General features: G+C 49.5%; 1 protein-coding gene across 1 annotated transcript; it reads right to left on the bottom strand.

The window, feature by feature from the left end:
* Window positions 1-25: 25 nt before the first annotated feature.
* On the bottom strand, window positions 26-27,947 carry LOC135812048 (sacsin-like). The gene is made up of 5 exons (XM_065325369.1): window positions 27,666-27,947; window positions 25,059-25,323; window positions 15,022-23,165; window positions 2,706-14,092; window positions 26-2,061 (listed from the first exon to the last, which is right to left on the bottom strand). Exons 1-5 carry the CDS (start codon window positions 27,777-27,779, stop codon window positions 1,647-1,649), a joined length of 20,325 nt encoding a protein of 6,774 aa, XP_065181441.1. The 5' UTR covers window positions 27,780-27,947; the 3' UTR covers window positions 26-1,646.

Here is a 27,947-nt window from a genome sequence, read left to right as displayed (position 1 = left end):
CACTTCTATACACCAATCGGGGAAATCAGCGCACCAGGAAAAGTGATTTGTTTTAAACTACAGTGTACTTCAGTATTGAAGAGAAAGTCAATCACAAACTATCAAGAAACAATAACAAAAAAGAAAGCAAGGAAACACTGAAATGCTGCGAAACGAGCCTTGAGTATATGAAAGAAGTAGAAAGGTTATAATGAAAGAATTAGAAAGAGTATTATTATTATAATGAAAGTGCGAAAGCAGACTGGTGACAACAATGATCACCCATACATGGATAAATGCGGGGAAAAAAGCAAGTGCACTAAAACATTTGACGGCAGCAGCTGGAGCAAAGCATACAATCACATGCATACAATACAATGCATTGGTGTTGCCAGTACATGTAATGCTATTGCCAGTACATGACTGTATTGGTTCTGAGTCTAGTTGTGTTGGAGTCGCGAGAGCGCAGCAGATCACTCGTTTATACTAATAGGAAAAAAAGATAATACAGATCACTCGAAAAGGATGCAGCGTAGCAGGAATACATAGATCACTCTAAGGGCGCGTGTCGCGGAACAACACGCGTATGCGGAAATACAGAGGCAATGGTGCCAGTGCAATTATATGCATGACACCCATGTACACTTCACTGCAGAGAAAAGTAAAGAAAGAAAAAGGAAAAAAGCAACAAGCTGTGCTAGTGGCATGTACAATTACCTGCAAAAGTGGGCAGGCTGAAAACAAACAAAAACATGTAAATATGTGAACAAACTACAATCGTCATGTAAAATAAATGGTATTATACCGAATTACACATATGCATCACACAGTGCAGTGTGCACAAACTATACGCACCATGGTACAGAAAAAATTAATAAATGACAGAAGGCAGAAAAGTGGACACTCAGTAGTCACCGGGCCAGCAAAATGTTCCGTTTTGCCCACTGCGTCCACGTGGCTGGTACTTGAAACAGCTCTGTGAAATAAAGCAGGGAAATTGTGCCATTGACTGCGCACTGACCGGTACTAGCTGAACACTGGAAAAGAACTGAAAAAAGCAGTACATGTAGAAATGTACGTGCCTGCAACATGCATGTACATAACGGTATAGACATTATCATCACACTATGGTAGCGGAAAAACCGCGGCAGAAAAGCAGACACACGCAAAACTAATAGTAATTGGAAATATAATTTTCGCCTCTGTTCCCGAGGGAACGCGCGGAATAACCAAGCGGCAGATGCAAAACCAGTCGATGGAAAAAAAAACTCAGCTTCAGTCCTGCATCCCTGTGTATGTAGAGTGCGGTCGCAAGGGGAATTGTTAATACAGGAACCATGCATGCAGGTCATCACAGTGTGCATGGAATAATGCGATAGACTGGAATAATGCGATAGACTGGAATAATGCGATAGACTGGAATAATGTGATAGACTGGAATAATGCAGAACAAGAAGTACATGCAAAGTAAGAAAAAACTAGATGCATAGCAAAGCGAACCATGAAGTAGCATGCAGTACAGTTACAACACCTGGAGCAGTGTGGAGCTCACATCGACTGCAAGACAGTACAGCATCACTCGCTGCTTCTGTACCAGATCGCTAGTGGGAGCATTCTCGCAACAGTCTTTTGAAGTGAAGCTCTTTCTTGGTTGGTCGTGAGTGCATTCAGAGCCGAGGCTGTACGAATCTGTTGACGATGGCAATAGTCTGCTCGGCAGCTTGCAGAGCCCTTTGTGCTTCATCGGCGGAGAAGCTCTCACACGGACATTGGGCATGAGCTGCGTCTGGGTAGCGGGTTGGCATGTAGTACGGCGAAACGACTTTTGCGTGCTCAAGTAATCCCTCACAGCCTGCTGTTTGGCGAAGATGCAAAGCGAGGGTCAGAACATCATGACCGCGCCGGTTCTCCTCTGTCAATCCACACTCGGCAACGTACAGAGCTGCCTTCAGTGCCTTCTCCACGACCTGTTGGGCAACGAAGCAGGCGTGTGCATTGTTCTTCGGCATGTCACTTAGAATCTGCTCTTGCAGTAGTATCACATCCGACTCTGCTTGCTTGAGGTAGCGCCTGGCATCCACTCTACGATATCATAAACAAACAACAGCAATGGGAGCAACATCAATGACAATGGGGCACACAACACATTCACATTCGCCACCAAGTGGCTGCCTGGAACTCAGTAGACAATCGATAGATGGCAGACAAACATGAGAAATTCCATAATGCAGGAACAGGTCACGATTGTTGATTGTCCCACCAAGATTAATAGCGACAGCCAGTGCAGAACAGCTCACATACGCCTATACAATTTGACCCCGTTAGTGCCAGGAAACGGTCAGGGTTGGGCCTAATCGGCGTGTATAGTGGATTTTGGACCAATGGACTCTATATAGGGTGCTGGACATCATATAGTGCATGGACTCTATACTGAGTCCTACATGTATGTATGTATGTATGTATGTATGTATGTACACATGTAGGCTCTGCACCTTGGTGTATTGAGCACTCTCACGAGCAACCACAACTCCCTCCGAGTATGTATGTATGTATGTATGTATGTATGTGCTTGTGTGTATTTGTGTGTATGTGTGTGTGTGTGTGTGTGTGTGTGTACTAGTACTCTCTTGTTGGGTGCCTAGCTATCTCACTTTCTGACTGTATATTATCTGCTTGTGGTTACATTTTCACTTTACAGCGGTGGACAGTTGCTCATAACTCCTTACCTGCTTCTACAGCCCGGACGTGATGAGCCAGCGTAGTGTGATGACGCATGCCGGAAGAATGAGTGATAACCATGCCCTCCTCTTGAGCCTCGCCATCGATGCGATGATGATGATGATCCAGTGTATCCGGAGTAGTGTGGGGAGGAATGCCAGCCTCCACGGAAGCGCCCGAACAAATCGCCAGTGTCCCAGTCATGGCCGCTGCTGGATGCCCCGCTGGACATCCTGCAGTCAAAGCTGTCAATGGATCCACCTTTGGACACGTGCTCATGCAGATTCATCAAGTATTGGAATGCCTCGGTATACACAGGTTCCTGTCCTGGATGCTTGTCAGGATGCCACCTCATCTGCATGCGACGGAACACCTTCTTTCTCTCTGCTGCTTCTTTGACGGAAAACACCGCACGCAGCTCTTCTTTGATCTTGGCCCGTGCCTCGTCCATGCTCAGTTCACTGTCCTGGCTAGCCTGGCTGGATTGGTCAGCACGTGTGGAGGTCCCTCGGACCCTGGCTGAAGGTACTCCGGTGAATATTGCCATCTGAGTGGCAGCCGTGTGCTGGCGGTCTAGTGCACTTGTGAAGCGATACAAGTCATTCACGCTGACCATCTTCTCGCTGCCTGCACCGATATCGATCAGGAATGTTCGGGCAAGAAGGTTACTGGTACCAGGTGGAGTTGTTTCTCTGATGATTTTCGCAAGTATGTAAACATCTTCCTGGTCATTGTGGAAGACCACCAGCTCAGATTGTCCAAAGTACAGCTCTTCTGGATTCTCAGACGGATCAAACAAATCAAGGTCAGTCGGAACCTCTTCACCAAGAGGTGGTGATGAGTAGTCAACACCTGCCATCGAATCATCTCTGTAGTCAGCTATATCCTCTCTCGTCAGGGCATCTTCGATGTCACTTGGACTGGCACAGAACAGTATTGTTGCGAGATGTTTAATTTCCAGAAGTGGCTTCTTGTCACACAACACATCACTGATCTTCTCTGCAAGCTGCTTCATGAAGAAGTATTGATCGGCGCGATCCTGTGTGATCTCGTTACGGATGAAGATGGCAAGTCGGGGATGGATCTTGTAGTGACATGACTGGTTTTGCTCACTGCCTTCAATGGTGCGTCCGTTGTACTTGAGAATGGTCTGAATCATACGCACAACCACAACTCGCGCGCCCCAGAGCTGTTCCAAATTGTCATCACAACTCCTGGGATTGTGTCCTTCGTCTTTCAGCAGACGTCTAATGCCGTGGCTGAATTCCGGCGATTTCAGCAGGTCAAGCATGTTCCACAGATCAGCGTGCAACTCGTCTGGTCTTTGCCCTACCACACCATCGTTGTCCTCATAGATCACGTTTTCAGTACGGTCAATCTCGTCATCGTCAAATTCCTCCGATACCACCTCCGACAGTAGTTGTACACCGATGTCCCTGGCCATTTCAGCATCTACTTCTAGTTCCTTTTGCACATTGGTGGCCAGAAGAAACTGCAGCTCGTTGAAAGCAGTCATTCTTCGAAAGTAGTACCGTCTGTTATTCATCACAATATCGGCCGCTTTGAGAAGGCTGATTGTGGCATAGTTGTCGTCTTTCATTGCCTGGAGGATCACTGCTGGGAGGAATATTTCACCAAGACTTGGAAGTTGGGGAGCATTTGTTACGGCCACGCTAGGAGCTGATGGTATGGATGGGATTTTGTTGCTTCGGATGCATCTGACTAGTTCCCGGAAGCAGTAACGAATTAGCTGATAGACATCGGCATTATGTGTTACATGGAACGTGCTCTTCTCAGATGGATATGCTTGCTTGATAAGCCGGAGAGCAAGAGCACATTGCTCAGCTGTGAGAGTATCTGAAATGTGGAGACACGTCTTGGACATCAAGTGCGGGAAAGCCTCCCAGCATCTGGGCAGCGTTGAAAGGTACGGCTCTGTCCGAATGCCTTGCAAGCTGTCTTTGGTTACTTGCCCAGGTGGCAAGAGTAGCTTGTTGTCATCAGCGAGTATACATGGCTTGTCCTGCAAGATCTCTCGTATCTTAATCGCGTACGTATCCGCCTGTTGACACTTGGCATTTAGGTACGTATACAGTTGCGTGATAATGTTCTTGAGGTGTTCTCGATCCTGCTCACAGCCATTGGCAATACGGCTCAGAGTGAATGTTCTAGCTGTGAATGCCTGCATCAAGTGGCAGAAATGTGCCAGAACAACACGTAGATCTGGTTCATGGCTGATTTCCAGATGCGCACAGGTTTCTCTGTCGAGCTCGAGATTCATGCTGCAGACTGGTTGCACAGTCCAGGCAATGTCGTAGCACTTGTACGGTACTGCTTCGCTCAGTTTGACTGGGGCAGTTCTGCTATACTGTTCCAGGTGCTGAACTGAGTCACTTAGCAGATTCGGTAAGAAATCCTGCTTCACCACTGGGAAGACGAACTTGATACTGGAGACATTTCTCATGAAGTTCTTTGCAAGCCGGATTTTTTTCTCCTGCTGGGCTTTGCGATCCTTATCGTGGTGTGGAGGTTGAGTTTGGATAGTCGATAGACTGTGCCTGGCAAGGCTATTGAATGTGGTGATTAGCAACTTGCCGGCTGCGACACCCTCCTCCACCGACAAACTCTTCAAACCGCGTGCTAGTTGCCCACCACACCAGGTGTACTCGATGCTCTTGGCCAGGTCAATGAACCGGCTGTAGTTGACTGTAGCAGCTAATCCAAGCTCTTGCAGAAGCTTCACGCTGTTAAAGCGGTCATAGCGCCACCACTCGTTACCATGCCAAAACTTGTTGGCGAAGAAACCAGGATCTACGAATGCATCAAACACTGTGTCATGTTTGAAGAGTTCACTGGCTACTCTCTGCTGACCATCTGCTGCAGTCACAAATGGAACTGGCTTCAGTCTTGTCAGAATGGTGGTCTTCCCAGTCTCATCTTGGATAGGAAGTATCATATCCTGTATGCATCGCAAGTGTTCAACACGGTCGTCTTCAGTCATTAGCATCAGTGCCGGGATGATCAACTTGGTGAGAACATCCACTTGACTAAGTTTCCGAAGACCAAGGCACTCCGTCAGGAAAGACTCAGTGTTGGAGTCTAGTCGCTCAAGAACTTGCACAGACTTCTCCAGATCTTGACACCACTTGTCATATCCGGCGGTGGGCAATTGGCCATCCAGCTGAAAAAACTCCTGAACTCCTGCAAGTTGCACTCTCTCGCCGCCAACTGCAGGATAGATTGGAAGACGGCAGAGAATCTTACGCTGCGAGTCTGACACAACTCTATAGCGACTAGGTGTCATTGGAATTCCAGATTTATGTTCCTGGCACAGGTCAATAAAGTGCCTCAGCACTTTGTCAGCTTCACCAGCTGTAAGTTTGTTACCCAGGGCTGAGAAGTCTACTTGCGCCAGCTCCTTCATCAACCTGTCCATGTCATCTTTCGCAGTGCAGCCAGGCGCAATCATGCTGAAGATTTTGCTCACTTCGGCTTGCTCTTTCAGTGATATGTGATGGGTTGATGGCAAGTACATGCCTAGCTTGGCTAGGCCCGAGAGCAGAGTGTTGGGTCGGATACTGCTGTCGCCGCCGCACTTCAGGATCCGTGCAGCTTTCTGCGGCGACACAAGCAGTTCAACATGTTCGTCTCCTCGAACGCTGACTGCCGAGATGAAGCACACGTTGGGTAGTGCCGCAGCAAGGGCATCCCACGTGCATTGCTGCTGATTGGCTACGATGTACTGCCATAAACTGGATAGCCACTCCATTAACGATTCTTCAGGCTGATGACACACTGCTACTCCTCGGATTAGACAACTGTGCAATGTGGGCACACTGCTTGCTATGTCACCCAGAGATAATAGTCTTGTACATCCAGATTTTTCCAGAGACAGCAGTTGTTGCAGGACTTTGCACAGTGATAGAAGTTCAATGTTCACCACAGTGTTCAAGCGGTCAGCAATCAGTGAAGGAAACTTGGTCAGTATCGCTGGCTCAGCCTTGCTGAATATTCTCAGTTTGTTGGACTGCGTAAGGAGCAGTGGGAGGCCTGTTGCTATTTTATCAAACTCAGCCCGGTGTTCATCTGGCTGAGCTGCAATTCCAGGGGCCAATGAAAGGCAGTAGGTTAGAATCCAGCTGATATTGACAGGATTGGCCTCGTTTCTTCCAAGGACCTGGTCCTGAATAAACTTGGCTGCGTTGTGACGGAGAAATGCTCGCAGGTATTTTCGTGACATCTTGGTGGCGACATCCTCCCGTGTCTTCTGTGAGCTTCCATTGGATTGCTTTAGGGAGTCGAGCGGATGTGCTTGCTGAAGTGATGCTCCAGAAGGACCGGCGTGGGCACCATGATACGCATAGCCGTGTGTACTCATGGGCTGACCTCCACTGGTGCTGTCCTTATGCCCAGTGCTTGCATTGAACTCCTCCAACAGCCAATATGGTGCCTGTGTCAATGGAACATCAATACCAACAACAAGCAGGAATAGCTCCTGCTTTGCTTCTTTTCTATGCATCTGACTATGAAACACGCCTAACTCCGGTCCGGTGCAGGGTCTCCACGGTTCCCATACGGCTGGGTCGGCATGGTGACTGGCCAAAACTCTCCACTCTGGCTTAGCGAGCTCCTCATACAGAAGATGACAGAGCAGTTTCCACTGGTCTCCCTTTGCACCCCCAGCCCGTGGGAATAGAGAGTAATACCAGTCCAGGGACGCAGATACCATAGTTTGGCGCGGTGCAGGTGTCTGGAAGACGTCTCCACGGTGTCCGATGAATGTACGTACATTCGTTGTTGTTGGCCCAGCACCTGTCCTGGAATCTCCAGTTTCACTGGTTTGATTGTGACACGAGGTGACAAATTGACGAGCTTCGGACAGTAGCTGGAGATAGGCAGGCAACACTACACTGGCAATTAGCCAATCGTTCCACCATGCACGAATTCCTCCAGCACCAGAGCGCACATTGTCCAGGTGCTTGCGTGAGTCATCCAGAAGAAAGTTACCATTGACGTGAACTGGAAATCCTGATTGAATTTGTGTGGGAAGCGTTGTAAACACTTTGCCGTCGCCACATTTCGCCCGGCTGGCTTGGGATGACGGCACGGAGAGCCTTACAGCAACACCTGCCTGTGGTGACAGTCCATGACGGAGACCTTCCTTGATGGCTTCATCCGTGCTGTGGTTTTCTTGCACCTTGGTAAGTGGAGGCTGCGTGAGGTCCACACCAGAACATCGCATCATCAGCCACTGTTCTTTCTGGACACTTGGACCACGTGTTTGCAGACATGTTTCTTGCTGAGAACGAACAAACGTCTGTTGACGCCAATCTTCCCCAGACGCGTGCCGTGCTAGACCCGATAGCTCATCACGCATGTTCGTTCGGCTAATGTGGTACAGTGTCTCAAAGTCCACATTACCTGCAGTCGTTGTGAGAACGGAAACTTTAATTGAAACAATATTTTTCAAGAAAAGTAGCAGCTCAACGCCGTGCACACCCAGCTGATTGAACAAACGTTCAATCATGAGTACAGTCCCTTCCTTCGGCTCCTTTCCGATCTTGCATTTAGTCTCGTAATGGCCTCGCAGTGGAAGACGGAACACTGTGGACTCACTGACGGTTGCCCCTGCATCCTCTAGTACTCCTCCCAGGTAGGGTGAGAACTGGTCACAGAACTGTTCCTCTCTTTCTGGGGTCACATTGAAGCGTCGGCCGGGTTTGGAGCGTGTGGCACAAGGCTCAAATTCCAGCAATGGATCAAAGAAACAAAGGTTTGTACCATTGTCTCCACGAGACAAGAAGCTAGGGCAGTCAGTGAGATGGTACACTGCATTAAACCCTATTCCAAATCTTCCTGTCGATGCACTGTCATCCCTTTTGCTGCCACTCCCAAGTTTGGAAATGCCCGCGATGTCCTTGTCCGTGAAGGACCGGTTGTTATACACACAGAGTGATGGGCAGCGCTGAAGTTGTTTCCAAGACTCCGTGTTAGGGTTTAGCAGCTTCTTATTGGGATAGTCTGCACGTTTATCCAGAATGAAGTGCATGGCAGTTGCACCTGCGTCGTCAGCATTCTGGATCAACTCCTTGAATATGCTAACATCCGCTGGGTACTTATCCAGAATGCCGGTGAGACGATCGCACAGCCTTTCCTGCTGACCAAACTCCAAGCCAAAATCTAGACCTTCAGATTTGACCAGCCTACTTGCAGCCCGGTCCATGCCCAACGCCTGAGACAGATGCCATGAGATAGAGGGATGAGCAAGGACAAGAGGTGAGCCATCGGAAGTTAGCTGCTCCTCAGTTCCATCCAGCCAGGGTGTGTCATCGAAGGACAGCTTTTCTAGGTAATACAAGCGTCCATCTTCTGCCGGCAGGACAATCTTGTATGGAAACTCCTTTCGGAATTCTTGTTCGTCCACCAGCAACTCGGCTAGTTGACACAGCAGTTTGCACAGATTCTTGTACTGCGCAGACCCGTTGGTGTCTGCTGCAGCTGATGTTGTGTTGTACACTTCATAGATTATGGACATGACCCTCAGCACATATTCAGGACTATATTTATCCGTGATGTCAAGTAACTGCCAAAGATTCCAGGGCGACCTGTGGCTGACACTGACGGAGTTGAAGAAGGGAGGGTAGTTCAGTTGGGGTCCCGTCATTCCTATTGACCAGAAGCTTAGCGTTTCAGCACGAACAAAATGTCCAAGGTGCAAAAACCAGGCTCTTGAGCATAAGAACCCTTTTATTGCGCTTGCTTGTGCGGTTGGTTCAGTGGACTGTGACGCATCTGATTTTTCTGCTGCAGTGTTGATGTACGTATAGATGGCAGTGGATGCGTCCTGGAGAAACGCTAGCTTGTGCTCCTGCACTGTAGCCCGTTGGTTGCACAGCTGTTGCAAGACCACTTCTTCATCTTCAATACGCTCCTGGAGTTCTTTGTTCTCTGACAACATTATGTCCAGCTGCTCGAGGACTGTATTCAGTGTAGGTGTGGAGTAGCCCAAACATTTGGCCATGTGTGAATGATGTTTACCGGCATTCAAATCAACCAGTGGTTTGACTGATCCTGCCAGGTTTACGAACTCCATAGTCTGTGACTCGGCGGCACTGACGAATGATTGACCATCACCAGCCCAAGACATGTGGTATGTGCTAGGTTTCGGCGCCACCGGGAGAAACTCAATGTGTTGCAGTTCAGATTTAATCGTGCTGATTTGCTCAATATATCCTGGTGTTGATAGCAACTCCAGCAACAGACACGCTCGAGCCTTGCCACAGTCAGGACTTGCATCCGAAACTGACTTTGCACGCCCAATGATCTCCTCGTTCGGCAGTGTCTCGTGAATCATGCCACATTGTTGAAGGACAAGAAGATGCTCTCGCTCAAATCCATAGCATTTTGCAGCAAATTTCCCATCGTCCTCCGTGTACAGTTTCGCCAAATGTGACTCTCGGTCAACAAGCTGTTTGCATGCAACCATATCTCCTGAGCTTGAGCGGATACACTTCTCAGATTTGAGCAGCTCTCTACTCCAGTCCTCCTTCTTTTCATCAAGAAGAAGTTTGAGGAACAGTGCATGACTCTCGTCCGGTATTCGCTCGCCCTCGCAGAAGAAGTAGTCTCTGTAGAATGTCTGAAAGTCGACCACATCAAACTCCTTCTTATGCTTCCGGTACATGTCTGGCAAGGCCAGCGCTGGTATCCCTAGTGCCTGGAGTAGAGTTATTGCAGACGATGAATGTGCACGAAACTTCTTGCAATCCACCCACTTAATCGAAGCAGCATTCATCCACTCGCCGCCACCATCTGTCTGTAGCCAAAACAAGGCTGGTGCTTTTGTGTCCAATAAAAGATGCAAGAATGATGTCGGCAAGGTTTGCCAGAAGGTGCTCTCCTGGGGGTGAGGCATGGAACTCAGCAACATATCGTTTCGTTGTAGCCGGTCTAGTCCAGCCAGACGAGTCCACTGGAACAGGGCTTGCAAGTAAGAGCTTGCCACTGGGTCTTCAAGAAGACTCTTGTTCCACTGGCTTCCAAACTTCCCATCATCAGCGTGTTCGATGTCTCGCCTACTGCTGGCCACTGCAAAGAACGCGTTGATGTGAACTGGAAACGGTTGTGATTGGGGCAACGGTAGAAAGCAGAAGACCTTGCCAGGATCCGGGCGCTGCATTGTTTTGTCGCCATTCAATTTGATGGCAACACCTCCCCAAGGTACGACTCGCTTTTCCCTGCCTTCTGCTGTGGAAGCACCAGCAATGGCACGACCGTGTCCACTGCCACAACTGATTAGCCACTGGGACTTTCGCCTGGCATGATCACGTGTCTGCATGTACTCGGCTTCCATCGTTAGCAGGTGCTGCGTCTGATGCTTGGTGTATGCACAAGCTGCTTCGGTTTTCGAGCTGCAGCCTTCAACCCATGTCTTCATCGCTCGGCGACATTCGAGAGCGGTCCGGCAGCACCCATCGTTATCGTTGATGGGATCAATCTCTGTAACTCTGCATGAGAAAACCTGAGTAGCGTCTACTTGGTCTGCAGATAGCTTACAGTTGTCATCGATAATGTGCACGGATATCTCACGAACACTCTGTAGGAAGAGCAGGAACCTCTCTGCTTCGTTGCAAAGTTTATTTAGGAGAACCGCCTTGATCTCCTCCACGGTGGTGGAATGACCTTCCCGAATGTCACTGAGTTTCGCCGTTGCCTCCGTTCGGAGGGGGAATCTGAACAAGGTATGCTCATATGGTTGCAGGTTGTCACCCAGCACACGGCATCCCATGATGTTGTCGTATGGCGCCAGCTGGTCCTTGAAGCTCTGTAGCTGAGATTGCTGAGTGACAAAGTCCACTGTCATGCCGGGATTTCCGATGTCGACGAGCTCCCCCAGGTTTTCAGCATGAGGGTCCAGCAAGACCAGGTAGCGATCACTGATGAAGCTAGGAACGTCAGTGAGGTTGTAAACGGATGAGAAACCTAATCCAAACTGGCCTATCTTCTCTCGACTGTCCAGCTTCGTTGCACCGCCCAAGCGCAGTATGTTCCGGAAATCTCTCTCCGCAAACTTGGCATCATTGAAGCACAGCAGTGCAGGACCTTGCCACTCAGCCATGCCGGGATTGAAGAGAGTCTCTGTGCCGTGGTGCCTGGCGTCGAGCAGGAACGTGATTCGGCTTGCTCCGGCGTCATCTGCGTTCTGCACGAGCTCCTTCAGCACGGTTATGCCCATTGGGTACTCACGCAGCAGGTTGCGCAGGCGTATTGTCAGTGGCTCTGCCTGTCCCTTTCTGTTGTATGTGAAGCCCAGTGGTTTGCGGTTGAGCAGGTGCTTGGTCATAGGCTCAGCTCCTAGAGTTCGCGCTACCTCTGCAGGCAGCCGTGCCAAGTTGTGCATCTGTCCACTATTGCTCAGTAATTCTGAGTCAAGGAAATCCGAGTCGAGGTACGTGCAAGATCTAGGCTCGATCAAGTGCTTTGACATTGTAGGCAGGAGGATGTCACTAACAGCAGTGCACGTGCCTGGTTCCTTGCGTACCATGTCTGCAAGGTGCCGCAGTAGGCACTGGCATATTTCAATCTGCTCGACGCTGAGCTCTTGGTGTAGTTCTGCACGTATGCGCCGAACTATTGCCACCAGATCATCGGCGCCAAGCTTGTCCCGGACACCTAGCCATTCAAAGAAATCCCGTGCTTTCACTGGCAGTGGCTGATTGCCCGTGCTTAGGTCGTCGACAACGTAGCAGTAAGGAAGCAGCTTGTTGTACCACCTATTCTCCTTGGTGAGGACATGAACTGCTTTGCACGGCTCAACAAAGCGGTGCCGATCCTTGATCCACACAGAATTCTCTGGCAAATCATCCCTAGTTAGCTGCTTTAACCTGGCACCCAGTTCACTGCACACTTTCATGACCGTTGTTGAGATGCTTTTGTCTGTTCGCACGTTGTCGTCACTCGTCGTTGCTGCTACAATGTGAGTGAACTGCCTCACAATGGAAGCAGTTGACGGCACCTTGTCTTTCAGCTCCAAAAGGGCCATGATTTCATTGAACTGACTATCTGTCATGGCCAGGTCCTTTTTGAGCAAGGCTTCGTCAAGAAGCAACTCCTGTGAGCCGCAGATGTGAATGTGTTGCTGACGATACATGCTCTTAGCGGAGTACATCCCTGGCATGCGGCTTCCTGTGCAGTCAAACGTATAGGTAGGCAGGCCTTGCGATACAGGCAGAATTGGGCAGGCGATGAGCAGCCGTGCTGTGTTCACCAGTGCACTGCTGTCCTTTCCCTTGGAGATGTCCTTCAGGTACTTCAAATACTGCAGGATGGAAATGCACCGCTGGAGGGCTGCAGCACGCTCCAAGTGGGGTACAGACTCAGCCCGCTCCTTGACATACTCGATCGGTAGCTGTCCGTGTATTAACCCGGCTTGAAGAAGAGTATCTCTGTTCTTGCTGGCTAGCAGTGACGCGTCAGGGAAGTAGTCATCATCTGCCGCACTGTACAGGTCTTTCAGGACTGGGTTATCGCTGTCTATCAGTTGCCTTGCCATCCTCAGTGAGCCATGGCTTGTCGGAATCTTGAGCTTGCTGCACAGCAGCTCCAGACACCAGTCATCGTGCGTTGCCGTGTAACTGTCAATTAGGCATTGAAGCAAACGTGTGTACGCCTTCAAAACGTCCGGTCTGCTAGTGTTGGCAGCAGTCGCACATTCGGCCAGTACATCTTCGTAGAACTGCCGATAGGTCATTGCATGGCTGGCATGGCTGTCGCTGACATCTGCGGGCATCTCCCTCAGTGCTTGACGTACATGTGGCGGCTGCTCGACAACAGGTTTGTTGAGACTATCTAGAAGCTGCACAGCATCCGGGTAGTAATCCCCAAACATATCATAGTCCACCAGGAACAGCGCTTCTTTCCCTGTAATCCATCGCTTCTGAGAAGCACACCAGAATACTGCAAAGTTGCCGTCACTCAGCACTTTGTCATAGAAGCTTTCCACGATGCACGCACGATAGGAGAACGTTGAGGAGTCGTGAAGTTTAGGAAACAGGAGTCCAAATACTCTGCGCTGTTCTTCCTGCAAGCATTGTGTGGCAATACTTTCCAGCAGGTGTAGATAAGTTTGTGGAATGACATCCGTCAATACAGCTTCGTTCCACTGTGTCTTCAGACTGTCATCATTCGTATGCTCCAAGCTCCGGCGGTCTGTGGCCATGGATAGGCAAGCGTTCAGATGGAATGGCAGTCCTGTGGCAATTGGCAGTGGCAAGAACGAATAGGCAATCCCTGCAAGGTCAGGTTCAGCAATGTCACTGGCAGCGTTCCACTTGATTGCACAGCCACCCCATGGCACAAAACCGTTTTCTTTGCCCAGTTCACCCATGGCCAGCTCCTGCAGAGGAAGAGCAGAAAACACATCACGCTGAGCAACGGAGAGTCTTCCCATTATAAATGCAACATGACGGCAATGCTGACACAAGAAACAGCCTACACAATCCAGGGCCGGAGGCAGCTTCCATGGAGCGGTGTGGCCGAAGTGCCATCTTTAAGGGGGGTCTTGCGGTCCTCCCCCGAAAATATTTGGAATTTAGACGGCAAATCTTGCACTCCCTGTACAAAATCATACATCGAAACTTTTTCTCCCCGGTTTTGGACGTTCCACGTGGACCGACTTTTTGGGAAGTTGGTACGGCCATGGCCGTACCGGCTGTACCAGTGGCGCCGGCCCTGCAATCATGTACATCATCCTTTCTGGTCACATTTCTTACTGAAAAAGCGAACAAAACCTCGCCCAAAACTGACCAGTGACTCAGCAGAGGCCATCAGCATCCTGTGCCGAAGCCAAAAACATTCCTTGGCATCAAGTGGATTTCCACAAGCACACACGCATTGGCACAAACACACGAACACGTACACAGGACATCACATACATGCACGCATGCATGCGTGTACATCTCCCACTCACACACATACACACACACACACACACACACACACACACACTCACACACACACACACACACACTCAGAGACATGCCCATCGCGGAAGTGACGATAGCGAACAGCTATGTTCAACATAGCAACTTATGCTGAGATTACACCATTCAACAGCTTGCATGGCTGATGAATTGACCGCCACTGATTTTAGCCTGGTCTACACTACACAGCTGATTGAAAAGGCTTTTCTGGTCAGCGAATCCCTATTTTTTATTTTTTCATTTTTTTACATACACACACACACACCACAGGATACCATGACATGCCAATCAGAGCAGGTACCACTGCAAATATCTAGCTGACTGCTAGCCGTGGGTGTCTCACCTTTGACTGTAATGTGCCAAGTCCTGCACACATCAACCAGTCTTGTGTTGTTTCTATGCCATTGGAAGTAGAAGCTGGTAAGTTGTTGAAGCTCTTAGTCCCACGTGATGTCATTGTTGTGCTCACTTGAATTCTTGCAGTGGACCAGGTTGGCTTGTCAGTGTGTTGAGCAGCGATGTGGTCATAAATACTGGTACCAAACCTTTCATGCAGTCTGCGCAGACCTTGCCTGGACTCACAAATAGCTGCCTGCTCACCGCCGCAAGTTGTGGACTGGCCGGCAAAGAGAAGCTCCGGCTCACAGTCATCTGAGCGGATCTCGTAGACCTGTATCTGTCGCACGCACTGCAAGTATAGCATCATGTCAGACAGCTTGCTCCAGCATTTCTTGAACACGTCCCGGATGCTTACGGGTGTTTTGCAGATTTCGCTTGTCGTGTTCGGACTGCGCAGTGGCAGACGGAACAGTGTGCCTTCGTACGCGTCGTTCATGTTGCAACCAAATATGTTCTGGTAGGGCTTGAACTGTTCAGAGAACGGTTCCAGACCTTTGGCATTGTCCACAAAATTGACCTTCATTGCTGGTGAACGCTGGCTCACACGGTGTGAACCCAGATACCTGGCATGTGGATCAAAGAACACGATATAGTTTCCGCTTACAAAGCTAGGAAGGTCTGTTAAATGATATACAGAGCTGAAACCCAGGCCGAATCGTCCAATTTTGCCAAGCTCTTTCTTCTTCGTTGCCCCGCCAAGTTTCATGATGTTACGGAAATCTTTTTCAGTGAACGCGGCATCATTGTATACTAACAAGGCTGGTCCTTGCCATTCTCTCATCTCCTTGTTCAGCAAAGCGCCAGTCCCTTGTCTCCAATCGCGCCAATCAAGAACAAACTTCACGCTCTCGGCACCAGCATCATCAGCATTCTGTACGAGTTCTTTCACAATCGTTTCATCAGCGGGGTAGTCGTCCAAGATATGAGCAAGGCGGTCGGTCAGCTTCTCACCATATTCAACACTTTCCTCCTCAAACTCTATACTGTCCGAAGGAAGCAGTCTTTGACTGAGAGATTCCGCACCCAACTTGTGGGCGATAGAGGCCAGTGACTTGTGAACAACATTACCCATTAGGTCTGCCCATTCACCACTGCCATTCAGCAAATCGGAAAGTTCGTCTCTGTCAATGTAGGTACACTGGTTTGCAGGCAGCATCAGTCCCTTCATGGTGGGAAGAAGAAGGTTGCGATCGGACAGAAGGTCTGTGGATTTATGAAGCACCTCGATCAACTTGATAGCAAGATCACGATGCTCTTCAGATAATGATGTTCTCTGTCCATTCTCATCCAGATACTTCGCATGGATATTGGACAGAACTTCCTGAAGATCATTCACACCCAGCTCATCCTTGACACCCAGGTGCCTGAAGACCTCCGAGAAGTTTTCCCTGTGGCGCTGTTGAACAACTAGTCGGAATGGCATGAGGTCGGGGTAACCCTCAGGTGCAGACATTGCAGCTTCGCAAGGAAGCTTGAACATACCGTGTAGACCACTCCAAATGCAAGTCACGTCACCAAATCCAGATGCATCAAACTGATGGGTATTGCTGTCCATATGCTGCTTCATGAAACCATAGATGTGGCCCATGCATGTGTCTACATGTACATTCAGCTGCCGTTGCAGTTCGTCAGGTTGCTTTTGCTGGCTCACACCGTCAGGCATATTTCCCACAATGTCCGTCAGCACTCCAATCTGCTGTTCCATTTGATGCAGCGATGGCGGAGAGTCTGTCCCCAGCGAGAACCTACTGAAGAACTTGTGGCATTCTTGATCAGGATCGATGTCCAGCAGAAGCGACACTGAACCAACTGCCGTGTGACGCGTCGGCAGCAGATCGTCAAGGCAGGCCAAGGAGACCGAAAGATCTTCAGCCTTCCAGGGAAAGTACCAGTCACTGGGCTTCGCCATCACTGGTAGAAATGGCACAGTGCGTAACTTGCTTAAAAACGGTTCGCTGCCAAGTGGATCGTTCTCGACCTTTTCAGCTATTATGCAGCACAGACAGGATACAGCTTGCTTATCCACACCATCAGTAGAGGACTCTGCAAGGTGCTCTGCTTCTTGCAGTAGTAAGCTGATGGGTAGGTTTTCGACCGCTGAAAGCAGAAGATTCTTCTCGCTTAGAAATCCGCTCATGTCCCGTAACGTGTCCGATGGCCATATGCTGGGACGATTTTTAAAGAGGTACCTGATGCGTTCGTCTTTGGTGTGCGGGACAATCAATTCCTCTGGGAGGCAAAGCTGACCAGCTTGAGATCGAACACATTTATTGACTCTCAGAAGTGGTACACTCCAACTGCATGTGTCTGGCTGGTCTCGTCCAAGTCTAACAAGCATCTTGAGCCCGTTGTCAGCTTGCTCATCAGTCAGACTAGGCAGGTTACTCATGAACTTGTCACGGAAGAAGCTCTGACACGTGAGTGCACAACTATTTCGACCAGATAGATCTAATATTCTGCTGAGCAGGTCTTCATTAGCACCACCGGTGTTGTGGCCCACGTGACTGTCACCAATGGTCACCAAAACATCCTTCGCAAAGCCTGCTAAGCGTTGATCGTTGAACGACTGCCGATCTAGGATGGTAGCAGAAGTCAATTTAACCCACTGGCCGCGCCCAGCGCTTGTCCACAGGAACGGGACGGTGGAGGTGACCTCTTCCAGCACATTACACTGGAGACTTTCCCAACGGCTCTCTTTAGGAGAATCAAGCGGGAGCACCGAGTACACAGTGCTTGCCATATCATCGGTCATCCGCTCATCGCCTTGCTCAATCATTGCCTTCAGGCCAGACACCAATATGGCATAAGCCCTAGGAGCATCGTTCTCGATGAGGCTGGAGTTCCACTGGCCAGCTTCGTCCTGAGCCGCCAGGCTCAGACCTACTCCAGACAACACAAAGAATGCGCTGATGTGCACAGGAAGATCTGTGCTGATCGTTGTTGGGAGAAACCTATGGAGTTCTCCTGCGACCGGCTCAATGCGGAGTGAAGCATCGTTCAACTTTGCGGCAATCGCAATCCACGGCGCAAGAGCACTGCCACCGGTTCTTGACTTCAACTTGTCCGCTGACTTCACACTCGCCGCACCGCCGAACATTCCGACCACCAGCCAGCTGCTAGTGAGGTCCCGCGGCTCGTTCCTCGTGCTCAGCTTGTACACGGTGTGCAGTGGCTCGGCAGTATTCCTGCTGATAGTCACCAGCGCCTTGCTCAGGCCGCTCCAGCTGCTGTATCTCTGTGTTGTGTTGAAGAGCAACCTGTCCACCAGTGGGTCACCGGCAATGTGCTTACTGACCTCAGCTTGCCAGTGACACAGCAGCTCCCGCTTGCCACTCTGTTCGATCAGCTCCACGCTGATTTCTCGGACATGTTGCAGAAAGACAAGCAGCTGATCTGCGCCTTGAGCAAGCTGGGCGAGCTTTTTACTCAGTTCGCCTGGGGACGGACAGTGGGCGGAAATATCACTTGGTTTGCTGCGCAGAGGAAACCGGAACAGCGTGCCAGGGTACTTGCATGCAGTCGGAGAGAGCACCTGGCATTCACAAATTCCATGATACGTGGAGAACTGGTCAGAGAATATGCTGACGCCTTCCTGATGCTTGATGAAATCGACCAGCACTACTGGCTCTTCACGACTAGATCTTACACCAAAGTTCTTGCCCGCAGGATCAAAGAAGATAATACGCTCTTGGCTGACAAGGCTAGGCACATCTGTAAGGTGATAGGCACTGCCGAAGCCAAGTCCTTCGTGACCGATCAGGGATGGATTAGACTGCTTTGCACGTGTCCTGAGCTGTCGGATGTTTTCCAGATCCTGTGCGGAGAACTCGGCATCATTACACACCCAGAGTGTGGAGCCTTGCCATTCGCGCAACTCTTCGGCCAGCATCGTTCGGCCATTGCTGTCTGAACTGCAACGACGATCCAGGATGAATTTCACTTTGCGTGCGCCCGCATCATCGGCATTCTCCAGCATCTTGTTGAAGAGCAGCTCTTCATTAGGCCTATTCCAAGGACCTTGTCTTTGAAGACTAGCCAGTTCGTCGAAATACACCCGGTGCTCTTCGCTCGCCGTGCAACTTAACGACTTTGATGGTAGAATCTCGGGACTAAGGGCTGCAACCTGGTACCTGGTGGCAATGCGTTGATCCAGGGCTGGATGGAGCACGCTGAAACGGGAGACAGCATTGCAGTGGCTTCCGGACGAAGCGCGCAAGAATTCGCAATCGCAAAACCTGCAGAGTTTGGCATCGACCAGAGCAGCACTGGCCGTGGGCAGTAGCAATTCTCTCTCAACATACCGATCACCATTCATCAAAGCTTTGCTTTTGATGATGTCCAGCACCAGTTGAAGTTGACACTCAGACATTCGTCCACCAGCAGGAATATCATCGCGCACTTCATGCAGAATATCCACCAAATCTTTCTCATCCAGGCGACTGGAGCTTCCAAATGCCTTGAAGAATGGCTGGAACAGTACCTTGCACTCGTCGCTCATCTGGTAGCGGTATGGCTGTAGGCACTCTGGCCGTATGCCCTCGGGTAGCGAATACAACAGGCTTTTCGGTGACGCAAACCTGCACTGCTGCTGTGTACTCAGCCACACCCAGTCACGGCCAGTCAAGAATTGTCCCACGATGCTCTTACTCTTGCTTTCATCTCTGTCGTGAAGTGCCTTCAAGTAGCGGTACACTTCAAAACAGCTCTGATCATAGTAGCGCCGTGTGCTCTCACTCGGCACACTTTCCTGGGGCTGCGATTCCAATGTTTCAACCAGCCCTAGCAGATGCTGAGCAGCAACATTGTGTAGATCTGAAACCGTTTGCAAGCCGAACCTTCTTAGCTCTTTCTCGTCCCTGCCAATGGCTTGGACTAGATCATCATCAAGCAGCAAAGCACTGCTTCCAACCAGGAGAGCGGCTTTCTTACTATCAGGCATGGCGACTAGCTGCTTGGGTGTATACAGCTGCTTGTTGTCTTCCCCACACCACGGGAGCATAGTCGGGTAGTCATGGGATGGAGGACGTTGCTGTGCCATAAAGCAGCGTGCTTCTTCTTGTATGTATCGCCCGCACGATGCCACCAAATCCAGTCTCGAGATGAACTTGATGAGATTCACTGTTCTCTTCTTGGCAGCTTCTTGATCCGCTGACCCAGTCATGATGCGAGATACACTGGATACCCTGTCCTTCAGAACTTCCACCTTGGTTTCAGCTATAAGCTCAGCCTCCTTCCTGAGACCAACCATTCTCAGTCCAGGAAGCCAGTTGTCTTCATTGATGCCCTCGGGTACGTGTGGAAAGAAGTGTTCACTATCGTCATACAGATGTGCCAGGACGTCATCCGGATCAACAAGATCTGTTGGTCTTGCCAGTGAGTAGCGAGACGGTGAGCAGGGAACAAATGCCATTGTTCTGATCCTCTGCAGAGATTCCTTCTTCAGTTTTGACATCACAATCAGTTCCAGGGCAAAGTTGAGGATGGTGATATTCACTGGCCAGGTAACTGTTGGAAGAAGCCATGTAACCAGTAACTCGTCACAGGTAAGCTGGGGACATGAAAGTGACTCCAGCAGGCTCTCTTCTTTGCCGTCTGGTGTAGGCCGCACAAACTCCACTGGCAACTTTAGACTTAGCACATCTTGTGGCAGGTTTCTTGGCAGAAGATAGTGCTGCTTACCACTGCTAGCAAGATCCATGGTGAGACCAGATGAGTGACATACGTAGACCTGCAATTTCCGTAGCAATTCCTTCTGTTCTAAAGTGAATTCATTAGGCGAAGCTGTTGCCAGGAATGCAAGTAGATCTTGCGAGGCATGGATAGACAGTGAGGCTACACGGCAATTCACCGCCTCCACAGATGAAGACCTCACCACGTTGAAAAGGGCAGTTATGACAGCAGTGGGTTGGAAAGGTAGAATGTACTGTCCAATGATTCCAGTGCGGTGGACAAACTCCCGTGGTTTGGGGATGACAGTGCACCCTGCCACAGCTAGCAGCTCCTTGACGGTGTCCTCCATTCTGTCTTCGGCACTGACTATTGTTGACTGCTTGCAAAGACAGAGCAGGCGGTCAGAGTCTGGACCATCAATTGCCGGTATGAGAGGCAAGCCTTCAAGCTGGTCAAGGTAATTCTTCGTCAGGCTGGGATCCCTGCACCAACTCCACACATTCTCCAACCATGCTAGTGGTGGGTAGTTTGCTGCACCATCGGCGGACCAAGCTATACTCGTCGTGTGGCCACGTTGGAATGCCGGACTCCATGTCTGAATGGACTGCACGAGAAGTTGCGGCACATGGTCATCGCGCAGCATCTGAAACGTTGGATGGCTGCTGCCTAGGGATTTAGCAAGGTGGACAATAGTAGCCGCAGTGCCATGATCAACTTTTGCCAATGATACTGTGTCCAGCATTGCACCATCCAGGCCGGGTAGAATCTGGACAAGCTTGGCAGTATCTGTTGCATATATTGGCGAGCCGTCATTAAGAGACCGCACCGTTGTCTTGTGCAGTGTGGGAAAGACGGCTAGCAGCTCAACGTCCTTCATTATCCTGGCGGCCTCCTGCTGTGACAGCTTAGCATCCACTTTGTAGTCGGCCAGGATGAAGCTAGTGATAGCACTGGCAACATCTCGCTTGCCTTGCATGTACTGTTGGCATGCTGGGCTAGATTCCTGCAGGGTGCGGATGATTTGCCGAAGAGAACCGGGTCGGATAGTGCGCCTTGCCAGTGTCTGCTTCGAAGCGTCGTCGGAGGTGCTGCTTAGCGTTGCCATGACGCTTGGTGGCAGAAGAACTACTGGTTCGTTCATGGCCAGGAGAAAGGCGTATACAGCTTGGGTAACACTGTCCGTGATGATTCTGTTGTGTTCAGTTTGCACAGCAGCTGCTTGCATGGCCTGATTGCACGTGGCTTCCATGATCCAGGCATCCTTGACTGCCAGCCAGCAGCCACCTCTTGCCCATGACCACAGGAGCTTCTCTTCAAAAAGGAGAGGCAGCATACATTGCACCAGGTAGGCCCAAGGTGAGTTCTCACCATGCTTGACCCGCTCCATATCAGGCCATGCATAGTACGCACGGCAGACCATGTTCCCATGGGCATCAGCTGTACCAGAGCGGCTCGTCTCCGGCATCTCAAATCGACAGCCTTCTGTCAGGCGCTTCAGTGTGTCGACGTACGCTGAGCTGAGGCAGGACTGCACTAGCTGCTCGTTCCACTTTGGTTCCGATGAATTGTCGTCTGCGCACGGCCACTTGACAGAGCGTCGGTCGCTGGTAACTGCAAAATAGCCATGTACATGAACGGGCAGACCAGTCTCGATTGGCGTGATCGGCAGGAAACAGAACACTTTGCCCCCGCAGTTGCTCTCGTATCTCGTTGTCAGCCAGTGCTTGGTCCAATCAGCATCATCCTTGATTGGCGCCGCAACACCCACCCAAGGGTGAAGGTTCTCCTTTGCCGCAGTGTCGAGGATCTTCTTGTCACCAGAGCCCACCGTATGGCGCACCATCCAATTCTGAGCGGATGCAGTAGAGTCCGTGGTTTGAACGGCAACGCGGATGCGTGTTTCGAATGTTGCAAGGGCCCGTGACTCCATTGCCTTGCACAGCCTCTGGCTGAGTGCTGCATCGGAGTCTGTATTGCCGATGCTGGTGTAGGTGACACACAGGATACGCTCGGCAGCACTGGCGTGTGGCTGCTTGAACAACTCCAGGCTGCGAATATTCGACAAGAACAGTAGCATTATGTCAGCCTCTTTCTGGAAAGAAGCAAACAGCTTCCTCTCCACGTCCTCTTCTTTGTAGATGGTCTTGGAAAGAAGGGAGTCTGGATCCCTTCCTTCTTTCAGTGCCTGTCGCAGCGGAAACCGGAACAATGTTCCATTGAAGCGCTTTTGACCGGGAGTGATCTGATGCTCAAGCACATTATACGTCTGGTATTGGTCTGGGAAGCCATCTGTAAGCTCCTCCACCGTGAACTGCCTGCCAACATTGTCGTCGTCTTCGTCGCCATTGCCATCAGTGATGTGGCACAGCATTGGATCAAAGAAGCCAATGTGCCCATCACTCATGATACTAGGTACGTCTGTACAACGAAACATGAAACACACACAAACACACAAGAAAGAAGGATGATATCCTCGGTCTAAACTCGGATGGAGAGCCAAGGATTAGAATTAAAAAGAGAGACAACCAGTGGTTTACAAGTTATCCGTTTTGTCCAATACTAGTGATTATAAGCAGGATAATGATGAGTCAAAAATGTGCAACAATTAGCACTCAGGCCGTTGAATGCCATCATATCAGGCGGTTTCGTGCTATTTGTTGCACATTTTGACTCGCCACTATCCTGCTTATAATCGTTAGCGTTGGACAAACCGGATAACTTGTAAACTTATTCTGCTCTCTTGTTTATTTATATCCTCGGTCAGTGAACATTACAACTACTTTGAAGCACACTATTTTCACTTGATATCACAAAGTGCACCGTAATCTCATACATTGCACACATGCAATCTAACCTAGTTTGTCATGATCTTGTCCTTTGTTTCTGGGCCATAACGCAAATCCCAGCCTGACGGTTTTCAAGCTGCCCGTTCATGAACACCCTTGGGCACCCTAGTTCTTGCCCCCCCCCCCCCCCACACTTCCCCCTCTGATATGTCTTGCATTCCGTCATGCACATGCCTGTAGTAATATTTCTTCTTCATGTTTCCCCCCCCCCTTCCCCGCTTCCATTCTTCAGCTAAAGCCCCAGTCTCCAAGCCGATACTGAGCCAGTGAAAAATAAAGCCCTCTCTTGAATAGCCCCCCCCCCCCCCCCAGGCTCATAACCAAGCGCTTGTGCAGGTTTGGTGTTGTTTTGCTAATAGTCTTGTCCATGCTATTGGTTTCAGAATCAAAATCGCAGTTCTTGTTGCCGTTTCTACTGAGTCATGATCGTTCACAGCAAACTTGGGGCTCCGCTTTTCTTTGTTTTTATGCTTGATGACTCAAGTGTACCAGCATTGAAAAAAAGTTCCCTCTTTTGAATAGTGCCCTCTCTTGAAGAGTGCTCCAGTTGTGGTGGACAGTGAAAAAATAGTGCCCCAAAGGTACTGATCGCGGGAGTACGGTACCTCAGTTACTACTGTTCATTAAATTATTATTTGACTATCGTAGTATAAGCCGCACCGACATTTTTGGGTGAATTTCTAGTCCTTAGAGTGTGATTTATATTCCGTAAAATACGGTACAAGTGGGTTTTTTCCATTTTTGGCTATAAACCAGAGAAAAGTGACTTTTCGTCTGCGTTCCCGAGGGAACTCACGATGCCCGGAATATCCCAGTGGAAGATGGCAGATAAACCAGAAAGAATCTGAAAATATCGCCATGTTTCCGCACGGGTTCTCCGGGTATGTGCTTGGATTGAACTCTTCTGGTTCCTGACATTGTGGTGTGGGCCGTAGGGAAGATAGAAGTCCAGCCAGGTTTCATCAAATTTGACTGTGTCTAACAAGATCCAATGGGCAGGATTGCAGGTCCGAACCCCCAAAAATATCTTTTAACTGGGGTTTGGGCCTAAATTCTGCGAAAATCCGGTGTGAAAATCCCCAGAGCTCGATAAATTCTTAAAAAATCACGGTTCGCGTGAGACTCGTAAATTTTCCGCATCCGCAGGAACTCCACCACCCTCTAGGATCAAGGCACAGATGCAGCTCCTAAAGCGGTTGGAGGTGAGTAGACCAGACCCACCACAAAGTGGTCAAAGACTGAAAATCCCATTCACTGCATCCATGTTTCCCTTGTGCCAGGCCACGAGCTCCCAATTAACTGTGGGTCGCGGAACGGCTGGAAAAAACCCTTCCACTTCCAAGCAGGACTTGAACCTGGTACCCTCTGTTTCTTTTAATGATGGTCTTAGACCATCCCACTATGCCTGGATAGGTTCTAAATCTGTAGGTAATTCCCAGCTAGTTTAAAAGCCTTTAACTCTTACCGGTCAGATGGTAAACTGAGTTGAAGCCGATGCCAAAGCGTCCGACTTTCATCACATCCTTTTTCTTCTTGCTGCGCGACGGGCGACAGATTCCTTTCCAGTCGCTCTCGTGGAACACGCCGTCGTTGTACTCGTAGAGTGCAGGACCTTGCAGCGATGCCATGTTGGCGTGAATCAGACCACCACCACCAGTACTGTACTGTTTGCAGTTCAGTAGAAACTGAACACGTGTCGCACCGGCGTCATTTGCATTCTGAAGCAGTTCCTATGGACACAGACAGAGAGGAATAGAAGCGAACATAGAGCTGTTGAGTTCACTTGCTGCTTCTGCAAGTCTTGTGTACAAGTTGCGCTCGGTGAAATCCGACCCAAAGTGCCTATTTCGTGCCCTCAACTTGCACGGCCCTCGATGCCCTGGAAGTGGCACAAATGTGGCTGGATGCACACGTGTACAAACACAACGATGTAATTGGAACTGGTCCAGGGCACCAGCTTTGCACTTTGGATCGGATTTCACCGAGCGCAACTGTACATACATCAGACTTTTAAAACCAAGAAACATGTGGAACACCACCATCAAACAGTTGGAGGGGAAGTATACCCTAAAATCAGTTGGAGGGGGAGTATACCCTAAAATCAAATGTTCACCAGGTGTAGTCTTCGGGGTGCTGAGTCGAGTGGTCTTGGTCCGAGGAAGCTGAGACGCTCCCTTCCTCCTTTATTCCCAAACGAACTCCCGCACTTCCACCGAAACTGGATGACTGCGCCCTACTAGATGGGGATTTGTATGCAAAATGTCACTAAAAGCGTCATTTCGTTCCTATAGAAGCAAGGATGACCGCGATTGGTCCATGTTGTAGTCTTTTGGATGCTGAGTCGACTGGTTTCGGTCTGAAAAGGCTGCTATACAGCGTTCGGCCCGTATTCCCAATCAAACGCGGTTGAGTAAGCGGTCACGTGCTCATGGGTACACCAGTCACCTGGTCACCGTGCTTGCAGGCTACAACTTACAGCATGTTTGGGCGAGTTTCTGTCGCTCGAGTCAGGGGTGTCGGAAGGTATTTTAGTGTGGTACGGTCAGCCATCTGGACTGTACAATTTAACTCGTGGGGAAGGGATGGCTGAGCGGAAAATTTTGGGAATTTAGAGCTCAAATCAGTGCATTTCATTGATCCATGGGGTACTAGTACGTGGGGCAAATAGTGGTACGGTCAATACCGTAGTGACCTTACCGTGTGCGACGCCCCTGCGAGTTCAACCTCGGTGTGAGGGAATAAAGAATGCTACACCTCCATAATTATTATGATGTCGGCAAGGTTTAATGAAAATTCATTGCTCTCTTTCAACACACCTCTTTTGGAGCTGCAACTGCTCGCTGATCGTTGAGGGTGGTGGTGTTCCTACGGGTGCAGAAAACTTTTTGTTTTTTTGTTTTAAGGTCAAGGCAATGTGGACTGTGCGTTGATGAGCAACACTCCTGATGTAGGTCAGGCACACATCTCCCAGTATACGCTTGGTCCCGTGCTGCTCTTTGCACCATTTCGTTGGCTCCCGCCTAGCGGCTCCTTTTGCACATACAGCAGCTTTATCTTCTGCTACCATGAGTGGCTTCACTCATTCTCTTAACATCTACCTGGAGTAGTCACTGATGAATTCCGGAGAAAAACGTTTCTGTCAAAACTCTAAACTAATCAGTGTCCGTTGGTTGTGGATTGGTTGTGTTTCTTTCAATATTTGTCAGTACACAAAGCACAGAAGCCATATAGATTCGAGTAGGCCTTTCGTATCATTACTCTTCAAGTCGAATACAATGGTTATTAACAAGGTAGCAAGGAAGTCCTTATAACCGGCACTTTGGCGGTCAGAGCATTGACAAAATAGTACTTCTAAAGATAGTGCTAGTGGCGCCAACTGCATACAGTAGGTATCGGTTATAGCGTGGGTGTTTGAAAAACGACTTTCTATTCTTATTGCCAATATTTCTTACACACGATAAATCAAGTGTGACATATCATGTGCATGTGCGCAGAGGTAGGAAGATCATCGTACATGCAATGTAGTGCTACTGTGTATGCGGCTGGTCATCGTCACATAGGCTTACCATGTGGCTATGCAACATGAGTTACATGACCACAACAGTTGAACCTGCAGCACTACGAACCCAACGCAAGTCGAATCAGATTTGCATTGGACAGATATTATTACTACAGGCGATATACTTTGTACTAATCTGGAATGTTTCGCTACACAATATCCATTCTTAGGACCGATATATTCTACTGTACAATAAAATTGCTTGTAAGAATAAAATGTGCACTTGAAATCCATGTTATGATTATGAAAACATGAGAGTTCATTCCTTTAGGCATTATATTCTTTTACACGACCACGTTATAACCGATACGCACTGTATTTGGCGGTCAGAGCATTGACCAAATAGCACTTTAAAAGATAGCCTTAGTTGTTAATCACCATTGCATTCGACTTGAAAAGTAATGATACGAAAGGCCTAGTCGAAACTACATGGCTGCTGTGCTTCGTGTGCTGATTTGCTTTCCTCCAGCCAAGAATCTGTTCAATAACTGTCTTTCAATACGCAGGAATTACCTTCAGAATTTGCCCACCATCAGGGTAGTCATTCAAGATCTTCTTGATCACATCAATAAGTGCCACCGTCACTGACATGGCCATCCCACAAGAGCCACCGCTAGCCGACGCCATGATGCACCACCACCGGCACACTAGGTGTGCAGTAGTTGCCTCGAAGTTCGCTCAGCCGCGGGTCCTACTTGTGTAAATGTGAACGGCATCCATTGTGTCAGTTAACAGACGCTCACCATATGAGCACACAACTCCACGTCCCCTGCAGAAGCACATTAGAAAAAGGTG

This window comes from Sycon ciliatum, chromosome 1, assembly GCF_964019385.1.
Source record: "Sycon ciliatum chromosome 1, ocSycCili1.1, whole genome shotgun sequence".
NCBI lineage: Eukaryota > Metazoa > Porifera > Calcarea > Leucosolenida > Sycettidae > Sycon > Sycon ciliatum.
The sequence above is the reverse complement of the archived record's forward strand: the minus strand, read 5'-3'. Positions and strand labels throughout refer to the sequence as shown.